At 35.1% G+C, this 23102-nt stretch overlaps 2 protein-coding genes across 5 annotated transcripts; both read right to left on the bottom strand.

Annotated features, from left to right (window-relative positions):
• Window positions 1-2196: 2196 nt before the first annotated feature.
• On the bottom strand, window positions 2197-10351 carry LOC141675039 (uncharacterized protein At4g18490-like). Of its 4 annotated transcripts, none has more exons than XR_012555863.1 (18): window positions 9985-10349; window positions 8655-8718; window positions 8307-8430; window positions 7839-8027; window positions 6872-7681; window positions 6429-6608; window positions 6044-6226; window positions 5829-5969; window positions 5568-5693; window positions 5246-5380; window positions 5023-5154; window positions 4484-4675; window positions 4216-4393; window positions 3982-4049; window positions 3685-3886; window positions 2796-2941; window positions 2621-2712; window positions 2197-2471 (listed from the first exon to the last, which is right to left on the bottom strand). XR_012555863.1 is itself a non-coding variant. In XM_074481748.1 (18 exons), exons 2-17 carry the CDS (start codon window positions 8716-8718, stop codon window positions 2668-2670), a joined length of 2865 nt encoding a protein of 954 aa, XP_074337849.1. In that variant the 5' UTR covers window positions 9985-10351; the 3' UTR covers window positions 2197-2471; window positions 2621-2667. The 4 variants fall into 4 exon arrangements, 3 of the variants coding, with proteins under 3 accessions (XP_074337849.1, XP_074337847.1, XP_074337848.1); XM_074481748.1 differs by having other exon boundaries at window positions 2825-2941; window positions 4484-4654; window positions 9985-10351; XM_074481746.1 differs by having other exon boundaries at window positions 2825-2941; window positions 9985-10348.
• Window positions 10352-10671: 320 nt separating this feature from the next.
• LOC141673043 (histone H3.2) lies at window positions 10672-11326 on the bottom strand. The gene has a single exon (XM_074479774.1). It carries the CDS (start codon window positions 11239-11241, stop codon window positions 10831-10833), a length of 411 nt encoding a protein of 136 aa, XP_074335875.1. The 5' UTR covers window positions 11242-11326; the 3' UTR covers window positions 10672-10830.
• Window positions 11327-23102: the final 11776 nt, after the last annotated feature.

Raw genomic sequence — 23102 nt, 5'->3', positions numbered from 1 at the left:
TAAAATGAAATACGCCTAAAAATTAAATGAGACACTAATTTGGGATGGAGGAAGATAGTTACTGCTTTGCAACTCAGTTGACAACAAGAAACAACCAATCCAGGACAAAGCGAATCTTGCAGTCCTAGCCTAATAGAAACTCTCCCATTCTATAAGAGTGTATCTATACTTTAATTTCTTCCACAAAATACTCTGTCTTTTAGTGTTAATAAGACAAATATCTGTGTGGCTTGACATGTCAGATTAAAAGAAAATTATAACCTGGCCAAGCAAGAATTTCCACTATAAATGTTTGTTATTTGCTCATGAGGTTTCAGATTTGTCACACCTAGTTTGGCTTCTTTATAGACTCCTACCACATCTTACGTCTTATGCTCTTTCTCGTACTCCCAAGTTCATTGTTTGCATTCGTGTTCTCCAGACTCTTTTCTACTGCCCTTTACGTTCTCACGTATCTTAGGAAGAATCCACTTAAAACAATGGCCGGCCAGAGTGCTGCCTATTAAGATAAATGAGAGCTCCATCCACAGTCCTAATAAAATTTAAAAATTGGTACTAGGAAATTTAATCGAATTTTGTAATAAAATCCACTGCAACTAAATCTCGAAGGCCTCTCACCTTACCATTAAAGAAAAAGACTTCTATTAAGGATACCATTACAGGGATTAAGGGATAGGTCATCAGCCATTACTAATTTTCAGTGAACTCAACTTTGTTTGTAGATTCAGAAGATTTCCAGATTGAAAGACTAAAGTTGCTCTGGTTTTATGAGCTTAATTCAGATATCATAATTCATTCAAAAACTAAAAGTAACCAAGTGGTCATAAATCTTCATGATGAAGAAGCTACCTAAATATTTCTCTGAGTTACATTCAGCAATAACTAACAGATCGAAATCCACATGTACATACAAGTCATGTTTCCCGCACAATAATAGCACCGACAAAATTATCCAAGGCAAAGCATAACCAAACATATAGCACAACAGCCTAACTGCATGAATATCTCTGGAGCCAAATCTTTAATTATATAGTGTTACATGAGTTATGAGCACAAAACCAACAGCCTAACTGCATGAATTTCTGTGGAGAGAAATCTTTAGTTATGCGTGTTACATGAGTTATGAGGTTAGCAATCTATATTTTCCTCATTATTTAGAGATGTCTTATAAGTTACAAGTAACACAAGTATGATCAAATGTAATTCTCTTACGATTCAAGTAAACTATTTCCCCATACTCTTTTCTACATAAGCATTAATTGATCAGCTACAATGTCCAGTCACTATTATAAAAATTGTACAATAACAGCACAGGAGAGTAAATGAGGTCAATCAGTTTTCAGAAAGCACTAGTTCATGACTACAGAGAACACATCGATTAAGCATGATTCTCAATTTTCAACAGGCGATGACACATTACAAGAAGTAATTAGCTGTTTCTGTTTTCACCTATCCCAAATCCAACAGTGTAAATATCACAAAACAAAAAATTAATGTAAAAGACCTATGTAAAAATTAGTGAACTGGTGTTCATTCAACCTTCAAAAAATGTTAATGCAGTTATCAGTTTTAAATATCTGTGATTTGCTCCCAAAACAGGGTGTTTGAACTACATATATGACCTGTGAGAACTGGCATGCTGAATGATTTTCGTTTTTCTTTCATATTTTTGGTTCGAGATTCTTGAGATAGGAGGAAGCTTGCTTTGTTAAGAAATAATGGGTATCGACTTATAAATACAGAGAGGAGGGAACTCTTGGCATACTAAATGTGCCTTCTCTATTATGTATAGACTATATGGTCTGAGCAGGCTTTGTTTTACAGGCTAATGTAAGATTTGGTTTTGGTGCAGTACAATTCAAATTCTATTTCAGAGTTTGGAATTTGTACTGTTTTTGGGCCTCTGGGCCTGCACAAGGACCGTAGAGGTTCCCTGTCGAGGTTTCCCATATATTGCGTGTCTGCTTTTGGTTTGCGTCCAATTAAACTAACATCATATTGGAATAATGATACATGACTTATGTTCAATAGTAGAAGCAACAGGGGAACTTGAAAAGTTTCATTACAGTCGTAAGATAGTTTAGGCATCTTTTATTGTATGTGCTTCCTATGTAGAAGTCATGTGTTAAGCTTAGCACTCATCTTGTATTTACTAAAATAGAGGGTCGGAGCGTTTCAACAATTTGACAATATCTCTGTTAGGGCAAAATGTACAACAAAGTGCACATGCAATATATTTAGCCAATACTATTTCCTTGCACCAAACAGCAGTCAGTTCAGACATTGAGACACAGATGAGCACAAAATAATTTTTATACTCTATTGAGAAGAAGGCGGCAAGTGTTAGAATTGAAAAGACTTGGTATTTCAACTTCCTTGCCTGCCATGTACAAGTAAGTGCTTGAAAGTGATTGGAGAAACAACGATACCTCATGGTTTAGATAGTGCAGATGTAAAAGGAAATAGCTATCCTGAAATGTACAAAGAATAACATATCAGTGATAAGAAACCTATAGAGAATCAGAGAAAATTACTATTATGCAAATATGAACACAGAGTATTATTTGCTATTATTTCCGTGCTTATGGGTGTGACAGTAATATAGAGGTAGCATAAATACCTTATATGACAAGTGATTTCCTAGCTGACACCTTCTAGATGAGAAGCCTACTTGGACAACAATAAGGCAGCAAATTTCTCGATCAAGCGAATGTATGCAGTCGTTAAGGAATATCCAGATTTCATTTTTAAGTCACAAATTCAATTACGATAAGAAATGTTAGAAACACGGATATAATGAAATGATTGAGACTTGAGAGGATATCTTTTCCTCGTGGATAGCCATAGGGTGGTTCAGCATCAGCAGTTTATTATTGTTGACAACAGCTCGAACTAAAATCTCCTTTGCTTCGTCATGTTTCTTTTTCAGCATATTAGCCAACTGCAGAAACAACATTTTAATTATCAACTTTTTAGGTTCTATTTTGTATCCTCTCTGTCAAGGGATTTCAAGAAAAATGACTTATGATCGTACTAACAAGACAAACTCACAATAAAGATTTATGGATGCCTAAAATATGTTGCTAGGATAATAGGGAACTTAAAATTCTTAATTGGGTATCATCATGGACTAGAATGAATACAAAAAATGTTGCTAGTATAAATGGGATTTTTAATTTTTAGTTGGGTAACATTATAGAACAATATGGGGACAAAAAATCATATAAAGATTAAGTTTGTGAACCTAAGAAAGCGCCAAAGCTGCACCTCTAAATTTAAGTCAGAGGTTTACATGTTTCTATAATCTATATGTCCTTAAGTATGAACTTGCTCGATTTAGGTCATCACATTTATATTCATATAGCTGTGCACACTAAGACAAAGGAGAGTTATTATGCTCTTCCAACTCCTTCTGAACCTAGATTGATGTCTACACTTTCCTTACAGCAGGAAAAGCTGTGATACGATACACGCTCGTGTTAACTGTTGGTGCAATTTCGAGGCATGTCGTGTAATTGGGTAATAAAAATTCGATTTTATATATTAACATATATTACTCAGAGTATGAACATAATTAGGATGTTACTGCCTTACAGGGTTCTATCTTGGCTAAAAATTGGTTAAATATAAAAAAACGAAGAATGGAAAGTTCCAATTGAGAGGGTAAATATAACTCGTGCTTACATCATTAAGCTCCTTTGCACATGCTTGGGCTCTCTCGACATTGATGTCATTGTCTATTTCTAGAGGAGTTTCTTGTTCTTTCATATCTACTTTCTGAGGAATATGTAGACATGAACTCAGGGATTCATTAAGACTATTCTTTATATTTCCAGTACAAATATTCTCCTTGTCAACCAGATTTTCCCACGAATCTCTAACATCTCTGCATAGAGAAATGATTAGCATGTATAATAAGAGTAGGAACATTCTGAATTACAAGTTCGTTCAATGACGAGATAAATGATCATATATTGGGACCTGCTTCCGCTAGGTGCTTTTAACGGACGTTTTGTTGGTTTCAGCATAAGCATATTTTCACTGGAGTCCTGCATGTCAGAATCCATTTTCTATTAAAATAACGCTATTTTTTTCTATTGCTATAAAAAAAATCCAGATAAAAAATCCAGATTAATGTTTTTTCCTTTCAGTTTCATTTCAATTCTTTTTTCTGGTGGGAGAATCTGGAGGTGGGGACTGATGTAATGCCAATACCTCAGTCTTTTTCCTCTTCAATGTTGGGCTAGATGATGATTTTTCCCTCTTATCTGCAAGATGCACCATTCTAGGTCCTGCGTTTTCTTTCAAGTCCGCATGTTGTCTTGAGTTGGTCAACAATCTGGTATCCTTCTGCAATCTCGAGTTTGATGGAGAACGAACTGTTTCTCTACTCCTGTATCCGTAGAAGTTGTCATTAAAAAGACTAACACTGGAATTTTCATTAGTAAGGTCATTCGAGACAATGTTATGATTAATATAATACCTCAAATTATTTAGCTTAGGAAGTACAGATGTCCTAATGCCTTCTTTAAGGTCGTGCCCTTTATGGTTGTCAGAAGAAATAATATCGTTCTGTAGAGATTTCATGCCTGAAGGTGGAAGTTTAGGATTAAGGCCAAGCAGCGAAGCTGGTGCATTTGTCTGCTCATTTGAACTGGAAGTTCCGACATGCAAGCTGCAAAGTTTGAAACGTCAAAGCTTACAAGAGATGTACATTTTTCTTCTTGAATAAAAAACATATGCAGTTAATGGCTGAATTATAAAGATTACTACAGAATTTAATAGCAAAGTGTTAAAGTGTGGGAGTTCAGCTCATAAATGAAAGCATTATTTAAAAATATCACGATAAGGGCTGTCTGCAACAGAATCTTACATTCACGGAGACAGTTTCTCTTTAAATCAATATCTAAATTAAGATATGTCGAGGACTTCTTCTAACTTTACTGAACTAATGTAATTGGACCAATTGCTGAATGACCTAAGAAGAAAGGGTAAAAAGAAAACTAAGTATAGATACTTCACCTGGAAATACTGAGATTCTTTACATTCTTTCCACTTCCAGGCAATACAGGTTTCTCTTTTGCAGTGTCCCTTTCATGTACCCTTGATGTGCCATTCAAAGTTCTGCCGCTGTTATCCAAAATGTATCCTCCCCTGTTTTTAATGCCACGAAAATCCGGTTAGAACCCTTACTTAAAATACAAGTATATTTTGTGATCCCGTGAGTAAGTATATGAAGACTGACCCATTAATAGTAAGATCTTTGGAGTTTCCATGACTTCTTATCTGAACTGAGCCCCCTTCAATTTGCTCTTTCGAAATTGCCTTAGAAAGAATTGCTGATTTTCTCCCAGTTTCTACAATTTTGCTGACAAGCTTCCTGTTGAAATTGGCATCAGTTGTATTGTCTATTAAAACTGGCTAATTTGATTGATATGGAAATTATGCATCAACTTTTACTAAGATTCTTCAAATTTAAGTTTTGTATCTTAATTGCATGAGTTTGATGAATTATTATCTGTTCAAAATCGTATGTGAAGACAAAATTCCAAGTATGAATACTTGACCTGGACTTATAATGGTCTTCAAATTCACTTCCATTCGGAACTGGTCCCCCTTTGGCCACATGCATATCTTGAAGCCTTGATGTATCAGTCAAAATTGTCCTGGTGTCATTAGAATTTAAGCTTCCCCTGTGAGAAATATCGTAAAACCAGTTAGAAAACCTTTAGAAAGTATGTATTATTCAGAGATTTTCTGACCTCGATATGAGCAGTATAAAATAAATTGGTTGGACTGGAAGTTAAACACATAGTGTGAAACCTGACCTATTGCTAATCAGATTGTGAAGGCTCTTTTGACTTTTTATCTCAACTGAGTCGCCATTTGCTTGCTCTCTAGGAATTGCACTTAGCCTTGGTAGAGCACCCAATTTGCTCTCAGTTTGTGCATATTTCTTTTCAGGTTTCCTGTTGATATTTATACTTATTGTCTTGTCAAATATAATTACTTGGTTTACTAGTACCCTGTAATCATGCCTTACTTTTCAATTGCAGTAGTTTGTTGTGGAATGGTGATCTTTTGGCAACTGATAGTTCCAACTTTCACCTCGGAAAATGATACCTGCTGCAGTTGAGATCTAGTTTCATCTAATCCCTCAAAACTCTCCGACATGATGAGGGGTAAACTTTCCTTGATAGGAATTGTTTTATCACCCATTGTTGCACTGCATAAAATGAACAAATATATATGCATAAATTTTGAATTTTTACAAATAAAGTTGACGACTGTGCCTACCAGACTAGCATATGGAAATCACCCGATTTCTGCATCTTTGTGTCAAATTTTGTGCTCAAAATTATACTGGTCGTATATTATGCAATAATTGTTAAATTATTCCATGACTTCAGTATCGCTTAGACGCTTACCCTTCATCTGCAGGACTTAATTGGGATATCTCCATTCTTTTGCTATCAAAGGCTGCAGCTTTTATCTGAGATACTGATGATTGCTGCAACTTTTCTTCATCTGATCCCTTGAAATATTTTGACCTGATAACATTTGTTACCCGTTTCGAGCCTGGAAATTTCTTATCACCTGTGGTTTCACTGCATCAACAAAACACACATCATGGCAAGGCACTTTATCTTAGCATACAAAACCAACAGTCAGGGAACTGTATATATAATGATTGTCCAGAAAATTTTAAGAGTCAGTCAAACAGTCATTTCAGTATGGCTTAGGTTTTTAACAGAACAATCATTCAGAGATGCTTAAGTACAAAATTTTGTTATATACTATGTTAGTATGTTGTACTATCCTAAGATCAAAATTAGTAGTTCATCCAACTAAAAAAGATCAGTACTCTTACATAATTGTTTCCATTGTATTCGACGGTGTAACAAGCTCAGAAGTCACATCCACAGTTTCCCCATCAGTCTCTATTTCATGGAGCATTTCCTTTGTCGCAGTTGTTGCGGAGGTTTGTTCAAACTGTGTACCACCTTCAGCTGGTTCAGCATCATCATTGTTGTCTATACGAACAGGATTTTCACCTGAACACTGGCTATTTTCGCCATCATTGCTCAGTGAGCATGCTATATCTACTGGCACTTTATCTAAGTGTAAATTCTCACAGTTGAAGCCGAAACCAGTTTTTTCACCAGATATACTTTGTTCACCGTCTGTGTTTGTACTTTCCTTTCTAGCTGAACAATCAACTTCTTCTGTTGAATTACAAGCAATCTGGTTTGAAGAGTTCTCAGATACAGACAGAGGAGATGAATTCTGACAAATTTCCTTATATGGTTCTTGCTGAGTATTTCCCTCTTTTGGGAAAATTTCTTGGTCTGTTTCTTCTGTGCTTCCGGAAATTGGTCCCTGTGGTGAAGTTGTTGCCCCCAGGTTACTAGCTTGATCTTTGGTGATTTCTGATTTTGAAGGCAAATGCACATTTGTCAACGATGGATGTGACTTCTCCTTACTCAAGGAATTCGGTTTTCCGCCAAGTTGGCTATCAAACTTCGAAGTGCCACCCCCCTCAGATGCTCCAATAGTTTCTTTAAGGTGGGTCCCAAATCCTAGACTCCCACTTAGGCTTGGAGAATGTTCTGCATCTTGGTTTGCATTAGTTTTCTTAGCTATCTTGCCTAAGCTTGGCTCGAAATTAAAATCGTCAAACCTGAGTTCATTGGATTAATCAGAACAGCAATCGAGAAGAACCAATCAAAAACTCACAAAAGATAGTAATAACCGTTATTTTTGCTAATTATAGTAATAACATTTTCCATGAAGCATTGGTATAGCTATGTCACAGGGGCCCAGAGCAATATACATACGCATCAAAATCAAACTGGAAGTTTGACCGATCTGATTTCCCTTGAGTCTTTTTTTCTGCTGATGATTCTTTAAACTTCCCACTTGGTTTTCCAGCTTTTTTCACTGGGGAAGAGACATCAAGGTCTGAAATGTCTACATTGAATGATGATATTTTCCCAAAATCGTCATCAAGCTTGAAATCCATGTCCCTAAAACCAAAAGTACTATTAGGTAGTGATAAGTTACAGATTCAACCCACTTTCCCATACAAATCACTAGAAATTTGTAAAGGAACAACACAAAAGTTTGGATGACAAATATCAAGGATGACAAATTATTACAGAAGGTTTTAGCAGGAAGCCTCAAGAAAGTTTGGCTTTTTAAAATCAAAACATTCTAACCTTCTTCGTGGAAAGTAACATCTTTAGAAAAGAAATAGCTCTACATCAAATTTGGCAACAGCTACTTAACAATTACGAAGTGCTTACATATTGTCAAACTTGAAAGGCTTTTTATTTCCTTTAGCAACTGTGGGAAAGTCAAAATCCATTTGATCATCATCAGCCATCGATTTCCATGAAGTAAGAAAATCCTTTCCAATATCCAAATCTGCTGAAGTATAAAGAATGTAATCAAACCGTTTGTTATGGTTGGGCTGTGATATTGCAGCTTCTGAATAAAAATGTTATACATATAGATAGTCGATACAGGTCTAGACTTGTAGTTCACTAAAGCTATCATAAATTTCATTTGAAAATAAACATTTTTTATTACAAAATTTATATGTTTTAAAAGAAGACCATAACAAAAATGTATTAAAGCTATTCAATAATTACCTAAAAGTGACGCTTTTTCCTTCGACTTGGCATTCGAAGAGGATTCCTTTTGCTTTTCTGCCATCTGCAAAGTATAACTTCATTTTCTTATACAACACATAGAACAAGACTATAAATCTTAACTATGTGAGATGAGTCAGCACATCACAGAGGTATACAGTTTAAAGTCCGGATAGTCACGATTACAGAAACCAACGATAACAATCAGACCTCGCAGCCAATACTCATATAAATTTTTTGAATCATGTAAGACTATAGAATAGAGCAATTATAAGTCTGAAACTAAATAAACAACATCCAATAATGCTAAAATATTTGTTTGCATGTTTGCCAACATTGGGACCTCTTTTTGAGTCCCTCAATAGTCAACGTAAAGTAGAGAATCAATATAACAAAACAACCAACAAATATGTTACGATTTTCACTTCTTTATTGTTATTGTAATTTCCACCTAAATTATGATAATACACTAGTGTTCCGGAAAATCCCAGGTCTAACATGAATACTACTTGAAAAGACACCAAGATAAAACTGCAGTGCTGATCAGGTAGTTGCCTCAAATCGATAAATTATAATGATCTCTAACTCTTAGCTAAGTTACTCTCAATTGGATTAACTTCAGCAATATATATTAAACTGAAACTAGAGTAACAAATTCGGAAAAAACACTAGATAATCTGCAACAATTATGCGGCCACTTTACTCAGAATAACAGTTGAAGGAAACAACCAAAATAAATTTAATGGCATAAATTAGGCAGAAACTGAGATTAGTATATTATAACTGTCACATTTCCGCAAACAATGAGGTACAGGATCAATCTCGATTGATGAACAAAAACGGAGTGAAATAATGAATATAAAACATAACAGACAATAAACACATACATAATATATAAGAGACTAAGTAAGAAGTACTAAAAATTAAAATACATTTGATCTACATAAAATTAGGCAGAAATTGAAATTATCGAAATCTCGTAAGCGCAAAACATGATGATTAAGGATCAACAGATTGACGAGCAAAAATGAAGCGGCAGGAGTGTATAGAGCAAAATAGGACATCAAACATATACACACAAACACATATTAAAACTTACGAAATTGAAAAGCAATGAAAAATCGAGTATGAACTACTAAACTTTAGCTTCGATGCACATCAAAATTAAGCAGAAATTGAGATCATTTTAATTGAAACATATCATAATTACATTTAAGCGAACGCAAAACGATAATCTAAAGGATAGAGCTCAATTGATTGATGAACAGGAATGGAACGAAATGAAAAGCATAAAGCAATTTACAGGTTTAATATGTGTATAACAACTTACGATTTACGAAATCGAATTGCAGAGATACGTGCTCGAGTGTGGTGTGTGTGTGAAAGAGAGAGAGAGAGAGAGAGAGAGAGAGAGAGAGAGAGAGAGAGAGAGAGAGAGAGAGTTAGTGTGTGTGTGTGTGTGTGAGAGAGAGAGAGAGAGTTAGTGTGTGTGTGTGTGTGAGAGAGAGAGAGAGAGTTAGTGTGTGTGTGTGTGTGTGAGAGAGAGAGAGAGAGTGTTTATGTTTAGCTCAATGAGAAATGGCGCTTAAATTGATGCGTCCTGAACTTGAAATTGTTTGCTTTGGCAGAACAGAACCATCATATAAATTAAAATTTTACTCGTACGTACAGGTCGAACGTCGTGTATGTATAAATTTCCTACAAAAATATACTGTTGGTTTGGGGGGGGGATTTTACATTTTTTATATTAATTTTTCGGAAACAAAATTATAAAAATGTCTAAAAAATTATCGTATTTTATATTTTCTTAAATTAGATACTCCAAATCTCCAATACTATCAATTCCATTTAATTTTTAAAAATAATTCAAATCAACATGTTTTTACAACATCATTATTCACAATCATTAATTTATATATATGATGACCCTGCAACCAAATTGGGGATGACTTTCATATATAGTGATTTAGAGTTTTTAACACAAGTTTCCAGCAGATGCATAGAAAATTGAGCAAAATATAATTAATTATAGCATTTTATAGATTAACACCATCAGATTACAGGTACTGATTATCTTAGCAGGACTACAATACAAGAGCTTACTGGACAACATCACCAAAAGCTAAACTGGAATCACAAAACCTAACATTTCAAATCCTACTAATTCATAATAAAATTAAGCGCGCTCTCCACGGATACGCCTGGCGAGCTGAATGTCCTTGGGCATAATAGTGACTCTCTTGGCGTGAATCGCACAGAGATTGGTGTCCTCGAACAATCCAACCAGATAAGCCTCTGCTGCCTCCTGGAGCGCCGCAACAGCTGAGCTCTGAAAACGCAGGTCTGTCTTGAAATCCTGCGCTATTTCACGAACCAGGCGCTGGAATGGAAGCTTCCTGATGAGAAGCTCTGTTGATTTCTGGTACTTGCGGATCTCTCGGAGAGCCACGGTTCCAGGCCTGAATCTGTGTGGCTTCTTCACTCCTCCGGTGGCAGGTGCTGACTTGCGTGCTGCTTTTGTTGCTAGCTGCTTTCGTGGTGCCTTTCCTCCGGTTGATTTGCGGGCGGTTTGTTTGGTTCGTGCCATTGAAATGAAGCTTTCTTGTGTAGAGATATGTGTGTGTATTGATTTGTTCTGTATTTTGGTTTGTGGATGTGAAAACAGAGGATGATTTGGGGGGTTTTTTATAAGGGAGGTTGGCAGGGTTGTGGCGGGAGTTGGGTCAATCGTGGCTGTTGGTTTTGGGGTTTCAGGGGATGGTAATGATGCGTTCTAGGCGCGGATCGATGACGTGGATGGGGCTCTGAGGGTTTAAAGATCATTCTGGCCGTTGATTTGATTGTGAGGGGGCGTATTATCGACGGCTGTGCGTTTTATAAACAAGGCAGGGGCGGATCGATGAGCTGGCTTGGGAATACTTAGAAAATTTCGAAATTCGTTTACAACTTGCAGGCATGCAGCAGCAATTTTCAAAATTTCTTTCGAGTATGAAACCATTATGTTATTCAACATATAATATTACTTTATTTATATTTATGCATATTCAACTCATTGAGTGAATAAGTGTACTTAATTATGTATTATCAATTCATTCATATAAAAATGTATTTTTATCAATAAGCTAAATGTAGAATCTTTTTTTTAATTCCAAACTTTTGCTACTTTTGTAAATGGGCATTTATATCAGTTAAATTATTACTTATGAGTTATTTAGTTATTTGGATAATTGACATATAAATTTGTGATGTGTGTGGGATACGGTCTTTTTTAATTATTTTGTCTAAAACAATTAAAGGTGAAATTAAATTAGAATTATAGGAGGTTTACTAAATCAGAGAGTAATCACCCTTAATGCTTAATTTGTGGCATTTTTCCGGAATTAAGTCAATACTGGTCAAACCAGACAACTAGTCCTAAAACATTTTTTTTGACAAAATTTACTTGACATATGTTTAGGATGAAAATATTAAGCTAATGATATATTTCATACTAAATTATATTTGTCGACGAAACAAAGGCAACGGCTAAACGCACAAAAATCGGGAATTTTGAAATACCGCTTTTACGAGTTTTAACTGTCAAACTCATTTAAAATTGTGTTGGTCTTAAATATTTTACACTCAAATATATGTAATATATTTATTTGAATATTAATATCAAATTATCTTGTAAAAAGTCGTGCCAACAAATTTAAAAGATTTTATCCCGAAAAAATCTTATATGCTTATTTATGCTGATAAAATCTAACATAAATTTAAACTTAATTATTTCTCGGATCTCATATTCATTATTATTGCAACTCCATGTCTTGCATTATTATAAATTTTATTATTATTCAATTAAACTAATTATTAATTATTATTTTACTAGTAATATTATTATAATATTTTGTTTATTTAAATTAAATATAAATATATTATATTAATGTATTTATATTATTATATTATAATAAGTATTGTGAAAGAAAAAATAAAACAAAGTTTAACGGGACCATCCCAAAGTAAAAATGGGTTAGTGCATTAGTAGAAGTGCTTATTTTTTTAGAAGGAGACTTGGTGATTAGTCGGCAAAAAGGTAACTCTACATTCAAGTGGGTTAGGGAGAGGCAATAGAGTATCTTCAGCGCTCTGGGCATTCTTTTCGGGTTTTTGAGCCCACAAGGAATTCACGTAAGGAGAAGTTGTCCACAACAAAATTTGGGCAATTTCTTCCAACAGTGATGTCTATCTTTTTATTTTTAACATTATATTTTCACATTTTGGGTCTCATTAAAATCATATATCTATTAAACTTAATTTGTTTACAATTTCTTGATTAATATATAAAAGCAAAAGAAGCATGAAATGGTGTCTTGAAAACTGTATCTAGTAGCTAGTCAATGACCATCGAAGTGACTATGTACCCAAATAACTGTTTATAAGTGTCCAATAATAGTGGTCAAGTATCTTTTGTCCAAGCCCCGATTTCTCTTCCTAAGGTGGAATGTGGGCATTAAAACGCTTTTCAATGCAGTTGATCTTGCCTCTTAAAGATGGTCTTACAACACTGGCCACTTAACACTATTTGGGCCACGTTAAGTGACTTCGGCAAACATTTTTTTTGTCTAAATTGCATTGCACCAACGGGAAGAAAAGAGGTCGTGGTCTCTCGCTCTCTCTGGTAGGACTGTCAAAAAAATTCGGAAAATCCGATATCCGTTCGAATAATTCGCATTTGTGTCTGAGAAAGTGGATATTATTTGTATCCAAAATAAAACGGATATTATCTGTATCTGAATCCGAATATTTCGGATACGGATATAGGCACATCCGTGTCCGAAAATATCTGGATCCAGAAATAAATAAATAAATAAAATTTATTATATATTCTTGAAATTTTAATGATATATTATTTTTTAAAAAATATTAAAATATAATATTTTTTTATACACGTCTTTATACTACCAAAAGTAAGGGTATCTTATTTATATTTTATACCACATCTCTATAATCTATATCCTGGAAGTGTAAAGTGCAAACCCTTATCTTTTCAACTCTCCCACGCCGCTTATGTTACGTCGCCTCTCTTCCAGACCTTCAAAGTTCAGACCATCAAAAAAGGTTCGATCTAACCCCGATTCTGATTCCAATTCCGCTTCTGAAACTTTTGAACTAAAAACTTTTGTTTTTAAGGTTCAAAACTCTAGTAGTATTATTCAGTTCTTATACGTAACTTTCTTCTTACGATAACAAAACAAAGTTATTTTTTGACTATTTTATATATTCTGGGAAATTGGAAGTGATATGGCATATGAGTGACAGAGCGTTTATCACGAGCTATCTACATTCCACAATAATTTTCAAATATCTAAATTTTTATATGTATTATTTCCTCCTGGACATATCTGTTTTTGGCCTTTGATTTATGTTATAGCTTCCATTAATTTCTTTATCCTGGTTTTGTAGATTAGAGATCATCTCAGGTATTCAGCCTGGGTTATCTATGATTGTTGGTAATTTAATGTTTTCTATTATAGTTTTTTTACTCAAGCTTTCCGAGTATGTTTTTTAATTAGACATCCATTTTCTTTCCCCCACCCTGTCTCAGCGCTTCTGTTTGTAGTTTTTGAAAAACGGAAAGTAAATCTGCTAACATTGTCTTGCTTGTGTAATAGGTACAAGCTTATATTTCTAGAGTCAAGAAGCAGTTAAGTCTGATAGATGGGCAAAATCAACAGTTGAAATCTTCGCTTGATATATGAATGAATGTAAACTATATGATTGATCAAATGTTGTACTTCTGTAATTTTTGAATTTGTACAAAATGTGTATGATCTTTCGTGAGTTGCATTATGTCCCTTGTAATCAAATTCTGAGTTTATGCATGTTTTTTTGGGGGAGGAGATGTTATGGCTTGTAGGTGCTTGCAGTTTAGAGAGAATTTTTTAATCCATTTTTTATTTTTTTCCCCAAAATGATAAATTTCATTAAATAATTATTTTTTGAAAATTGAATTCGGATCCGGATATTATCCGTATCCGGATAAGGATATAGTATTTTCGGATATTTTCGAATTCAGATAAGGTTTCGACCTTCCGGATTCGGATCCGGATATAGATGTATATGTATCTCAAATTATTTTGTTCAATTTTAATCTCATCACTCTTATGATTGTATTATCGAATTACATGTGAGTTTTGTACATAGAGAAGTCCTAGAGATATCGACAAGTCAAATGAAGATATGAAGATTGGAGATATCGGCAAGTCATTTCTGCATATAGAGAACTAAGAGATATCGACAAGGCAAATGAAGATATGAAGATTGAAGATATCCATAAGTCAATTTCTCATTAGAGATCTTAGATATATCGACAAGTTAAAATGCATATAGAGATCTCAGAGATATCGACAAGTTATTTCTACATGTAGAGACTTGGAGACCTCGACAAGCCAAGTTCACTTATAGAGAACTCAGAGATCTCCACAAGTCAAAGTCACTTATAGAGAACTCATGTACCTCGACAAGCCAAATTTATTTATAGGGAACTCAGAGACCTCGACAAGTCAAAATACTTATAGTGGAGGCTTTCAGTTTATTGGACAAAGACTTGTAATCTGATATAGCAAAAAACAACAATATGTGTCAACTTCCACAATTGAGGCTGAATACATAGCTGTTGGAAGTTGATGTGCTCAAGTGCTTTGGATTAAAAATCAGTTAATGGATTATGGCCTAGTGTTACACAAAATTCTAATTATGTGCGACAATATTAGTGCTATATCTATTATGGCTAATCCAGTTAATCATTCTAGAACAAAGCACATTAATATAAGATACCATTTTATTAGAGAACATGCTGCAAATGGTACCATTGAATTCATTTTTGTTCCAACAGAAAAACAGTTAGCTGACATTTTTCCTAAACCTTTGCATAAAACAACTTTCACTAGACTTGTAGGTGAAATTGGTATGCTAAATTCTTCATCCTAAAGCAAGAACTTAGCTAATATTTTGCAACAGATTGATTTCTAATAAATCAAAATTAATTTGATTTAATTGAAAATTAAATGGAATATGAGTTATAAATATTTCAGAAATCTCTGTATATTTATTTTTCAAAATTAAAAACTTAGCTTGGAATTTTTCAATATTGAGATAATTGTCTAAATGTTGATTTACATTCTCAATATGTAAAATTAGCACAAGGCATAATAAAAAAGAACAGAAGTATATAGACAATTGAGTTCTCGATAAGTCTAATTGACTTTTCGATAAGTCATTTTGAGACTTCTCGAGTGAGTTCTCGATAAGTCATTTTTCTGACTTCTCGAAGGACTTCTCGACAAGCTTTATTATGACTTATCGATAAGTCATTGTAGAGATCTCTATTAGTGTTAACTCACAGAGTTCTCTACAAGTATAAATCTTAGACTTATCAACGTCTTATCAACAGAGTTCTCTAGTATGTTTATTATCCGATGCTAAGACGAATAACAATTTGAGATTGTTTATACTAAGATTAACTAAGAGATTATACTAAAGAACATAAACTAGGAGATTAAAGAGAATTGAATAATATATGACACAAATATGGGATTCTAACTTCATTAAAAACTTCATTCAATATTTTTTTCGTTCTTAACCTTAGCATGTAATGGTGATGATACTAATCAGATAACACGAAACTGATAAACGCCAACTTTCGTTGTACGAATATCATACTACCAGACATCCACAAAAGAGATAGAAGCTGAATAGACACCAATTATATTGAGACCATATATGTCTATAGAATTTGACAACATAACGGTTTAACACACAAGTTATCTATCGTGATTACATAGGGCAAGTAAGATGGTTAAAATTACCTACGAATCATGCATATCACATACATGAACCTACGTTAGCATGACAAGTTCTAAACCCTTAAATTCACTTTCGCTTCATTAAAGATTAACACACTATCTTATAAGTTCGCGATGCTCATAAGACGAATAAGCACAATCAATACTAGGTTATCATACAATCAACACACACTAAAACATCGAAATAAATTAACTAAAGAAATCCATAAATAAATCCGTTAGAACCCCACGATAACGATTAGCCCATAATCGGACTCATCATCAACGTGGGTTCCGATGAAAATATGGTATAATAAACGTAGTATTTATATTTAATAAAAGAAAGTACGAAACAAGAGTAAAGGTTCACAAATAAGAAAACTAGCATCCAAAGTTACAACTTAAAATAAAGAATCACAAGTATAAACTAGATCTTCTTCGCCTTGGTTGAATTGTGCTCTACGGTCTTTTTACGCCTTCTCCTTAAGCTCTAGTACGTCTCTTTTGAAAAACGAACATAAGTTATGTATATATAGCAGCTCATGCATAGTAGAAGTCCAACGGAACAAAATTTCATGAGAAACAGGATTTTAATTCCCGACATGGCGTGGCAGCGCGCTGCTTTACCGCGGGCGCGCTAACATTCTGCCTTCTGGCGCGGTCGCGCGCTGCTTCAGCGCGGGCGCGCCGTCTCTCTGGAGAAAATTCTGAATTATTTCTTTTTATTGCTGATTTGAGCTGGTCTTTTCACGAGCTTTTATTCTAGACACCATCGTAACACCATATTAGCATCCAAACAATGCCAATTCTCCTGTATTACGGATAAATGCCTGAAATGCAAAAACACTACAAAAACATGTTTAAAACACTAACAACTCGAGTACAAAACATCAATTCAAAGCTTTACGGAGCGTTATAAAGTGTCATAAATATCACTCAACAATCCCTACGTATAATTTGGTGGAGGTTCCAACACGACATGAGCTAGCTGAGTTCATGAAATTCATAAACTACAGTGAAAAAATCAGTTTGGCTATCCTGAACAAGAAGTACCTGATAAGGGAATGGCCTTTTCTCTTTGATTCAATTATAAGGGCATTCACCTGTAGGAAGACAGGGTGTGATAACATTTCAAGTGTTGTTCAAAAGCTCGTGTTCTCTATGGCTCACAATAGATACATCAATGTTGGACACCTAATAATGGAGGAACTCAGCACCAGGCTCACAATGCCTTTGACTTCAAGAGGTAAGGAAATATTTCTTCTTAGATTTATAATGTATGTTTTAAATCATAAAGTGTATGACATTCATATGCTTAATGGCATAGATAGAACTAAAATATGCAACTGTAAACAAGTGTCCAAAGTTCTATTTGACACACTCATTACAAAGAACAAGGTACCTGCAAGTCTTATAATCACTTCATTTATGTTGAAGAGATTCAGGACTTACCCTTATCCAATGCCTAACATGAGGTCTATAGTAAAAATTAGTATAGTTATGGCTCATGTACCTGTGGAAGCAAAAATATAGGAATACCAACAAGGGTCTTCCCAAACCGAGACCCCTCTTTCTTTACCAGCAGAAGCTAGGAAACCAACCACTTCATCTTCTTAATATGGTGAAGTGAGTAAAAAGAAGAGAAAGCAGACACCTTTGACTGTGATAAATGAGAGTGGTGAGGATTAAACAGAACCAGAGTCAACCTTGGTCAAGAAACCAAAGAAGGCAAAACAAACTGAGTTGACCACTCAAGCTACCTCTGCATCCTCTCAAAAGGATGTAGTTGCAAAACAGGGCATAAAACAGACTCTAGGGGCATCCTCTCAACAGGGTGTCTCTGTTGAAAAGAGCACTTTCCATAGTGTACCCTGTAAAGAGTTTGCACAAACACTTGAACACGTTCAAGTGTATGAAATAAGGAATAAATATGACACATACACAGAGAACATGTCTTTTAAAGCTCCCTCATCTATTCAGGGGGAGCTGCCAACACTCAACTCTAAAATTCAAAATCTATTCTCTAAAATTTCTTCTTCATTCAATCAAACACTTAAATCTGATTCTCAAGTGTTTCCAACATCATGTGACATGGTTCAAGAGACTGTGCTCACCACCCAAGACCCAAATTTAGTTGGTGAGAGGCTACACTCTGGGGTAGACCTTGATGACACCAACACAGCCACGAGTTTTATCAGTTTTTACTGAAGACCCTATAGTGGTTTCAAATGCACCTTCATGTGCAAATCAACCTTCACAGGTTGTAAGATTTGAGGGTGGTACTCTTGAGGGAGATCTATCTAAATCCTCTCCAATTCAATTGGAGATTCCTCTTGAAGGAACAACTCCCCTCAAAACCCTAGTTGAAATTGCACTCACAATTGAAGGTAGGAGCTCAATTGTCAATGATTCTGCTATGTGGGAGGCAAGTATATCACATTCAAGTGACAGTACTTTGAAAGAAGTACAAGGGTTTGAGGCCAAGGTACATGACAGTAACCTGGTCAACTCCCCTCCAATTCTAATAGAGGTTCCCACCACAAGGGGAGGACAACAAACCGTCATAACCACAGTTCAACCCATGAGTCAAACTGTGGCATCTGTCACATGTGGTTCTATTGATTCTCTGCCTTCCACCTCAAATCCAACTGACCAACCATCCACCTCTAACCCTGCTCAACCACAACCTCATTTGCTATCTCAGTAGCTGCGGGAAGCAGATACTCAACCAACAACAATGAATGATCTATTGGTTGATCAGCTGTCTGGACTTGCCCAAATTTCTCAACAGTTTCTTACATCAGATATGTCTAACCAAGATTATCAGGCTATCATACTTTCCTATCAGACATATGTTCAAGAACAATAAATGAAGATTATAAATGAAGATGAACATGATGGTAATTGTGATTCGTGGTTGGATAAAGACTTCAATCTTGAGATGGATGAGATTTTGGCCATATTTAGAGAAGAGTACATCACCATCCTTGGGAGCAACGCTAAAACACTCGGTCCACGAGAAGTTTATGATGCAGTTACATATGTCTATAAATCTCAAATTAAAGCTTTTCACCTCATTGGTAAAGCTCTAAAATTGTCTTTGATTTATCATCAAGACAAAATAAGAAAACTGGTCAAGGACAAGCTAGATGATATCATTCCTTCTTGATTGGACATTAAGCAAAAATTCTCTAGATTTACAAATCAAGTGGCCAAGTTTGATTTGTCATCTGTGGACAAGAGCATCAAGAATCTGAGGGAATCATTTATAGCCTTACATGAAGTTATCCAGCAACAAATCAATAGTAATAATGACACCAGGGTCAAACTGGATCAATTGCATTAGGCTAGATTTGCACCATCTGCTCTTTTGATGGAAGGCATTATGGAAGTCGTACAAGCTACATTGGCTCTTCTCTCTCTTCAGCATCTCAACAACCAATTTCAACATCAACCAAATCGGCAAATACAAGCTCTTTAAACTCAGGTCTATACTCTACAATCCTCAAATGAGTCTTTGGCAGCTCAAGTCTCTCAACTCACAACTATGGTACAAAGTCGACAAGCTGACATCCAAACATTGGTAGACTCCCATAAGCATCTTCAAATGCAAAACTCGGTCTCTTTGGGATCTATCATGGGTGCTCTAAATATTCCATTGTCTGCACTTCCAGAAGCTGTTAGGCCAGAAATCCCTACCCCTCACATCTTGCCTGCTAACAAGACTAAGGAGGAGATAGAGGCTAGGTTATTAAGATCATATGTCCAAGCTCAAAAAGGCAAATCCAAGGAAACTGAACAGCAAGTTGATGTTGGAATGGAGAGGCTACTAAAAGCAGCTGAAGGACCTAGTCTAAGCAGAAAATTTGATGAACTGCTAAAGGCTCTCAGGGATTCTCTAAACAACAACTTCTTCACATATAAAAAGGCCTTGGACAAGACAATAAATTTCATAAGGGTGATCTCGGTGACAAGGGACAACTTTCAGTAGAAAAGGATTGTTGTCAATATAAATGACTCTGGTGTGGATAGGTGTATACATGTGTCCCTTAATTATCTTATAACAAGAAGGGCATCTGAATTGGATATTATGATCAACAAAGTCAACAGAGTGATTCATGAAGACACTCTCTTGCTCAATGAATTGAAGAAGGCTCAAGTAACTGCTTTTCCAGAAGCATATTTACAACCAAGCAAGGGAGTGGTATACATCTGTCCAACCACCAAACATTGCAAACATTTTCAAATTCCTAAGCAACGTGTAATGGCAAATAAGAAGTTGGTTATGACTTTGGAGACAGACTTAAAGATAAAGTAGTACAAGACTGTTGAAGATAAAGACATGATCAAGTTGCTGGGGAGATATCTGAAAAATGCTAAAACCAATTTGTCCAAAACTCAAATCAATACTAATTGTGACTTGGATGCTGATGAGCAGAAGAAAGATGATCAAAAACCTTCTGGTTCAAATCCAAGTGAACCTTCAAAGGCAACTGACATCAAGACAGAAGTGAAGAAGAGGGATGACAAGAAAAGAGGAGATGAAAGAAGAAGGAAGAAGATGGAAGATGGTGAAGGCTCGAAGAAAAATGTCCTACCAATCCAAATCCAGCAAACTCAAATCTCTAAACCTACAAGCTCAAACTTTCAACTACCTTTGACCTCTAAGCCTAAGCTTTTGTATAAACAAACCGCAAACACCCTACTCAAAATACCAATCACCTCTAGACAAACCACTCTGAAGAAAATATCAAACCTACCTTCATTTAAGCCATCAATCAAAACTCATTACAAGACTGTTGGGAGAAAACCAAAGAAGCTACAAGTTGAAGAAAGGGCTATCTAAAATTGCTTTGATCAGACTGATTTTCTATCATTAAACTGGTGCATTACAAATGATGACTACTTTCAATAATTAGCTAAAGAAATAGTCAAAGTCTGAGTTGTATCTTATACAGAAGTCTGAATATATTATCAGGACGATACATTCACTCTAATTGGAAGTAACTTAATGGATACACTTTCAACCACATAATTCAAAAGAGTGATTAGCTTGATGAATGATAATGACACAATTACAAGGGTTTGGAAGGCTATGTTGTGTGTATGGGTAAGAGAAAGGGATGAAAGAAATGCAAAAGCAAGGGCTGAAAAGGAAGAAAAAGATAGAAAGTGTGTAGAACAAATTGCAAGATTTGAACAAAGGTCAAATGAGCTCAAGGCAAAGGGAATGAGTAGAATTTAAAAGGATGGACAGTTTCTGAATATCAAGATTGGAAGTTACTCAAGATTTAGAGTTAATTAACTCAATTGATACAAACTGGATGATTGGCTCAAACTGGTAGAAGCCTTGAGAGGGACTCAAATTATTGAAGAACTCAATATACTTATAAATCTCAAAGATCTCCTCCGGAAGGAACCTGTATATGAGGATATCACCTAGTTTTTGTTGTATTGAACCAATGTAATTGCTCATTGTATAAATCTTGAAAATATCAAAAATATCAATCTTTGTACATTTTATTGTCTCACTGAAACTTGGGGTTAGTCTTGTTACCAGGCATGAATTTGTGATAAGCAATCTTCTCATAAATTGGGGAGATTGTTGTGCAAGACATGCATGTACTATAACAAGACTAAGTCATATTGACAATCCTAATATTTAGTTGTATGATAGTCTAAATATGTATTTTGTATTGTATTATTTGAGTCTGTAAAAATGTTAAAGATCATACTGGAGTATTTTTCTGTAAACAGTCTCAAGCCTAAGAATAAACTCTGGAAGAAGATCAACAAGATCATGCCTCACAGAAAAGGTGAAGAAACTTGGAGTTGAATAAAATCGGAAAAATGTTCTAGATCAAGATATCTACAAGTCACAGATCAAGTCATATAGAGAAGTCATTCGAGAACTCCAAAATGACTTATCGGGAAGTCCAAAATGGCTCATAGAGAAGTCCCAGATATATTGACAACTCAAATGAAGATATGAAGATTGGAGATATCGACAAGTCATTTCTTCATATATAGAACTAAAAGATATCGACAAGGCAAATGAAGATATGACGATTGGAGATATCGACAAGTCAATTTTTTATTAGAGATCTCAGAGATATCGACAAGTCAAAATGCATATAGAGATCTCAGAGATATCGACAAGTCATTTCTACATGTAGAGATTTGGAGATCTCGACAAGCCAAGTTCACTTATAGAGAACTCAGAGATCTCGACAAGTCTAAGTCACTTATAGAGAACTCAGAGATCTCGACAAGACAAATTCACTTATAGAGAACTCAGAGACCTCGACAAGTCAAAATACTTATATAGAACTCGGAGATCTCGATAAGCCATTATACTTATCGAGATGTCAGCTCTCTATACAACAAACTGGAGATCTCGATATGAACCTCAAGTACAAAATGCAGATAAGTTAAATATTCAAGATTATCAAACAACAAACGATCTAATCACTTCGATTGAAAAGTCTACAAAAGCAGCTTGAAGAGTGCAAGATCAAAGGCCAAGAATAACTGACAAAGGAAAGTCACAGACCTACATGATTTTCAAAGATTCACTAAGCCATTAATGGAAAGCTTTAGAGATAACTTAAATTAGGGTTTA

The sequence above is a fragment of the Apium graveolens genome, chromosome 7 (assembly GCF_009905375.1).
Source record: "Apium graveolens cultivar Ventura chromosome 7, ASM990537v1, whole genome shotgun sequence".
Classification (NCBI taxonomy): domain Eukaryota; kingdom Viridiplantae; phylum Streptophyta; class Magnoliopsida; order Apiales; family Apiaceae; genus Apium; species Apium graveolens.
Note: the sequence above shows the minus strand (reverse complement) of the source record. Positions and strands in the feature narration are given on the sequence as shown.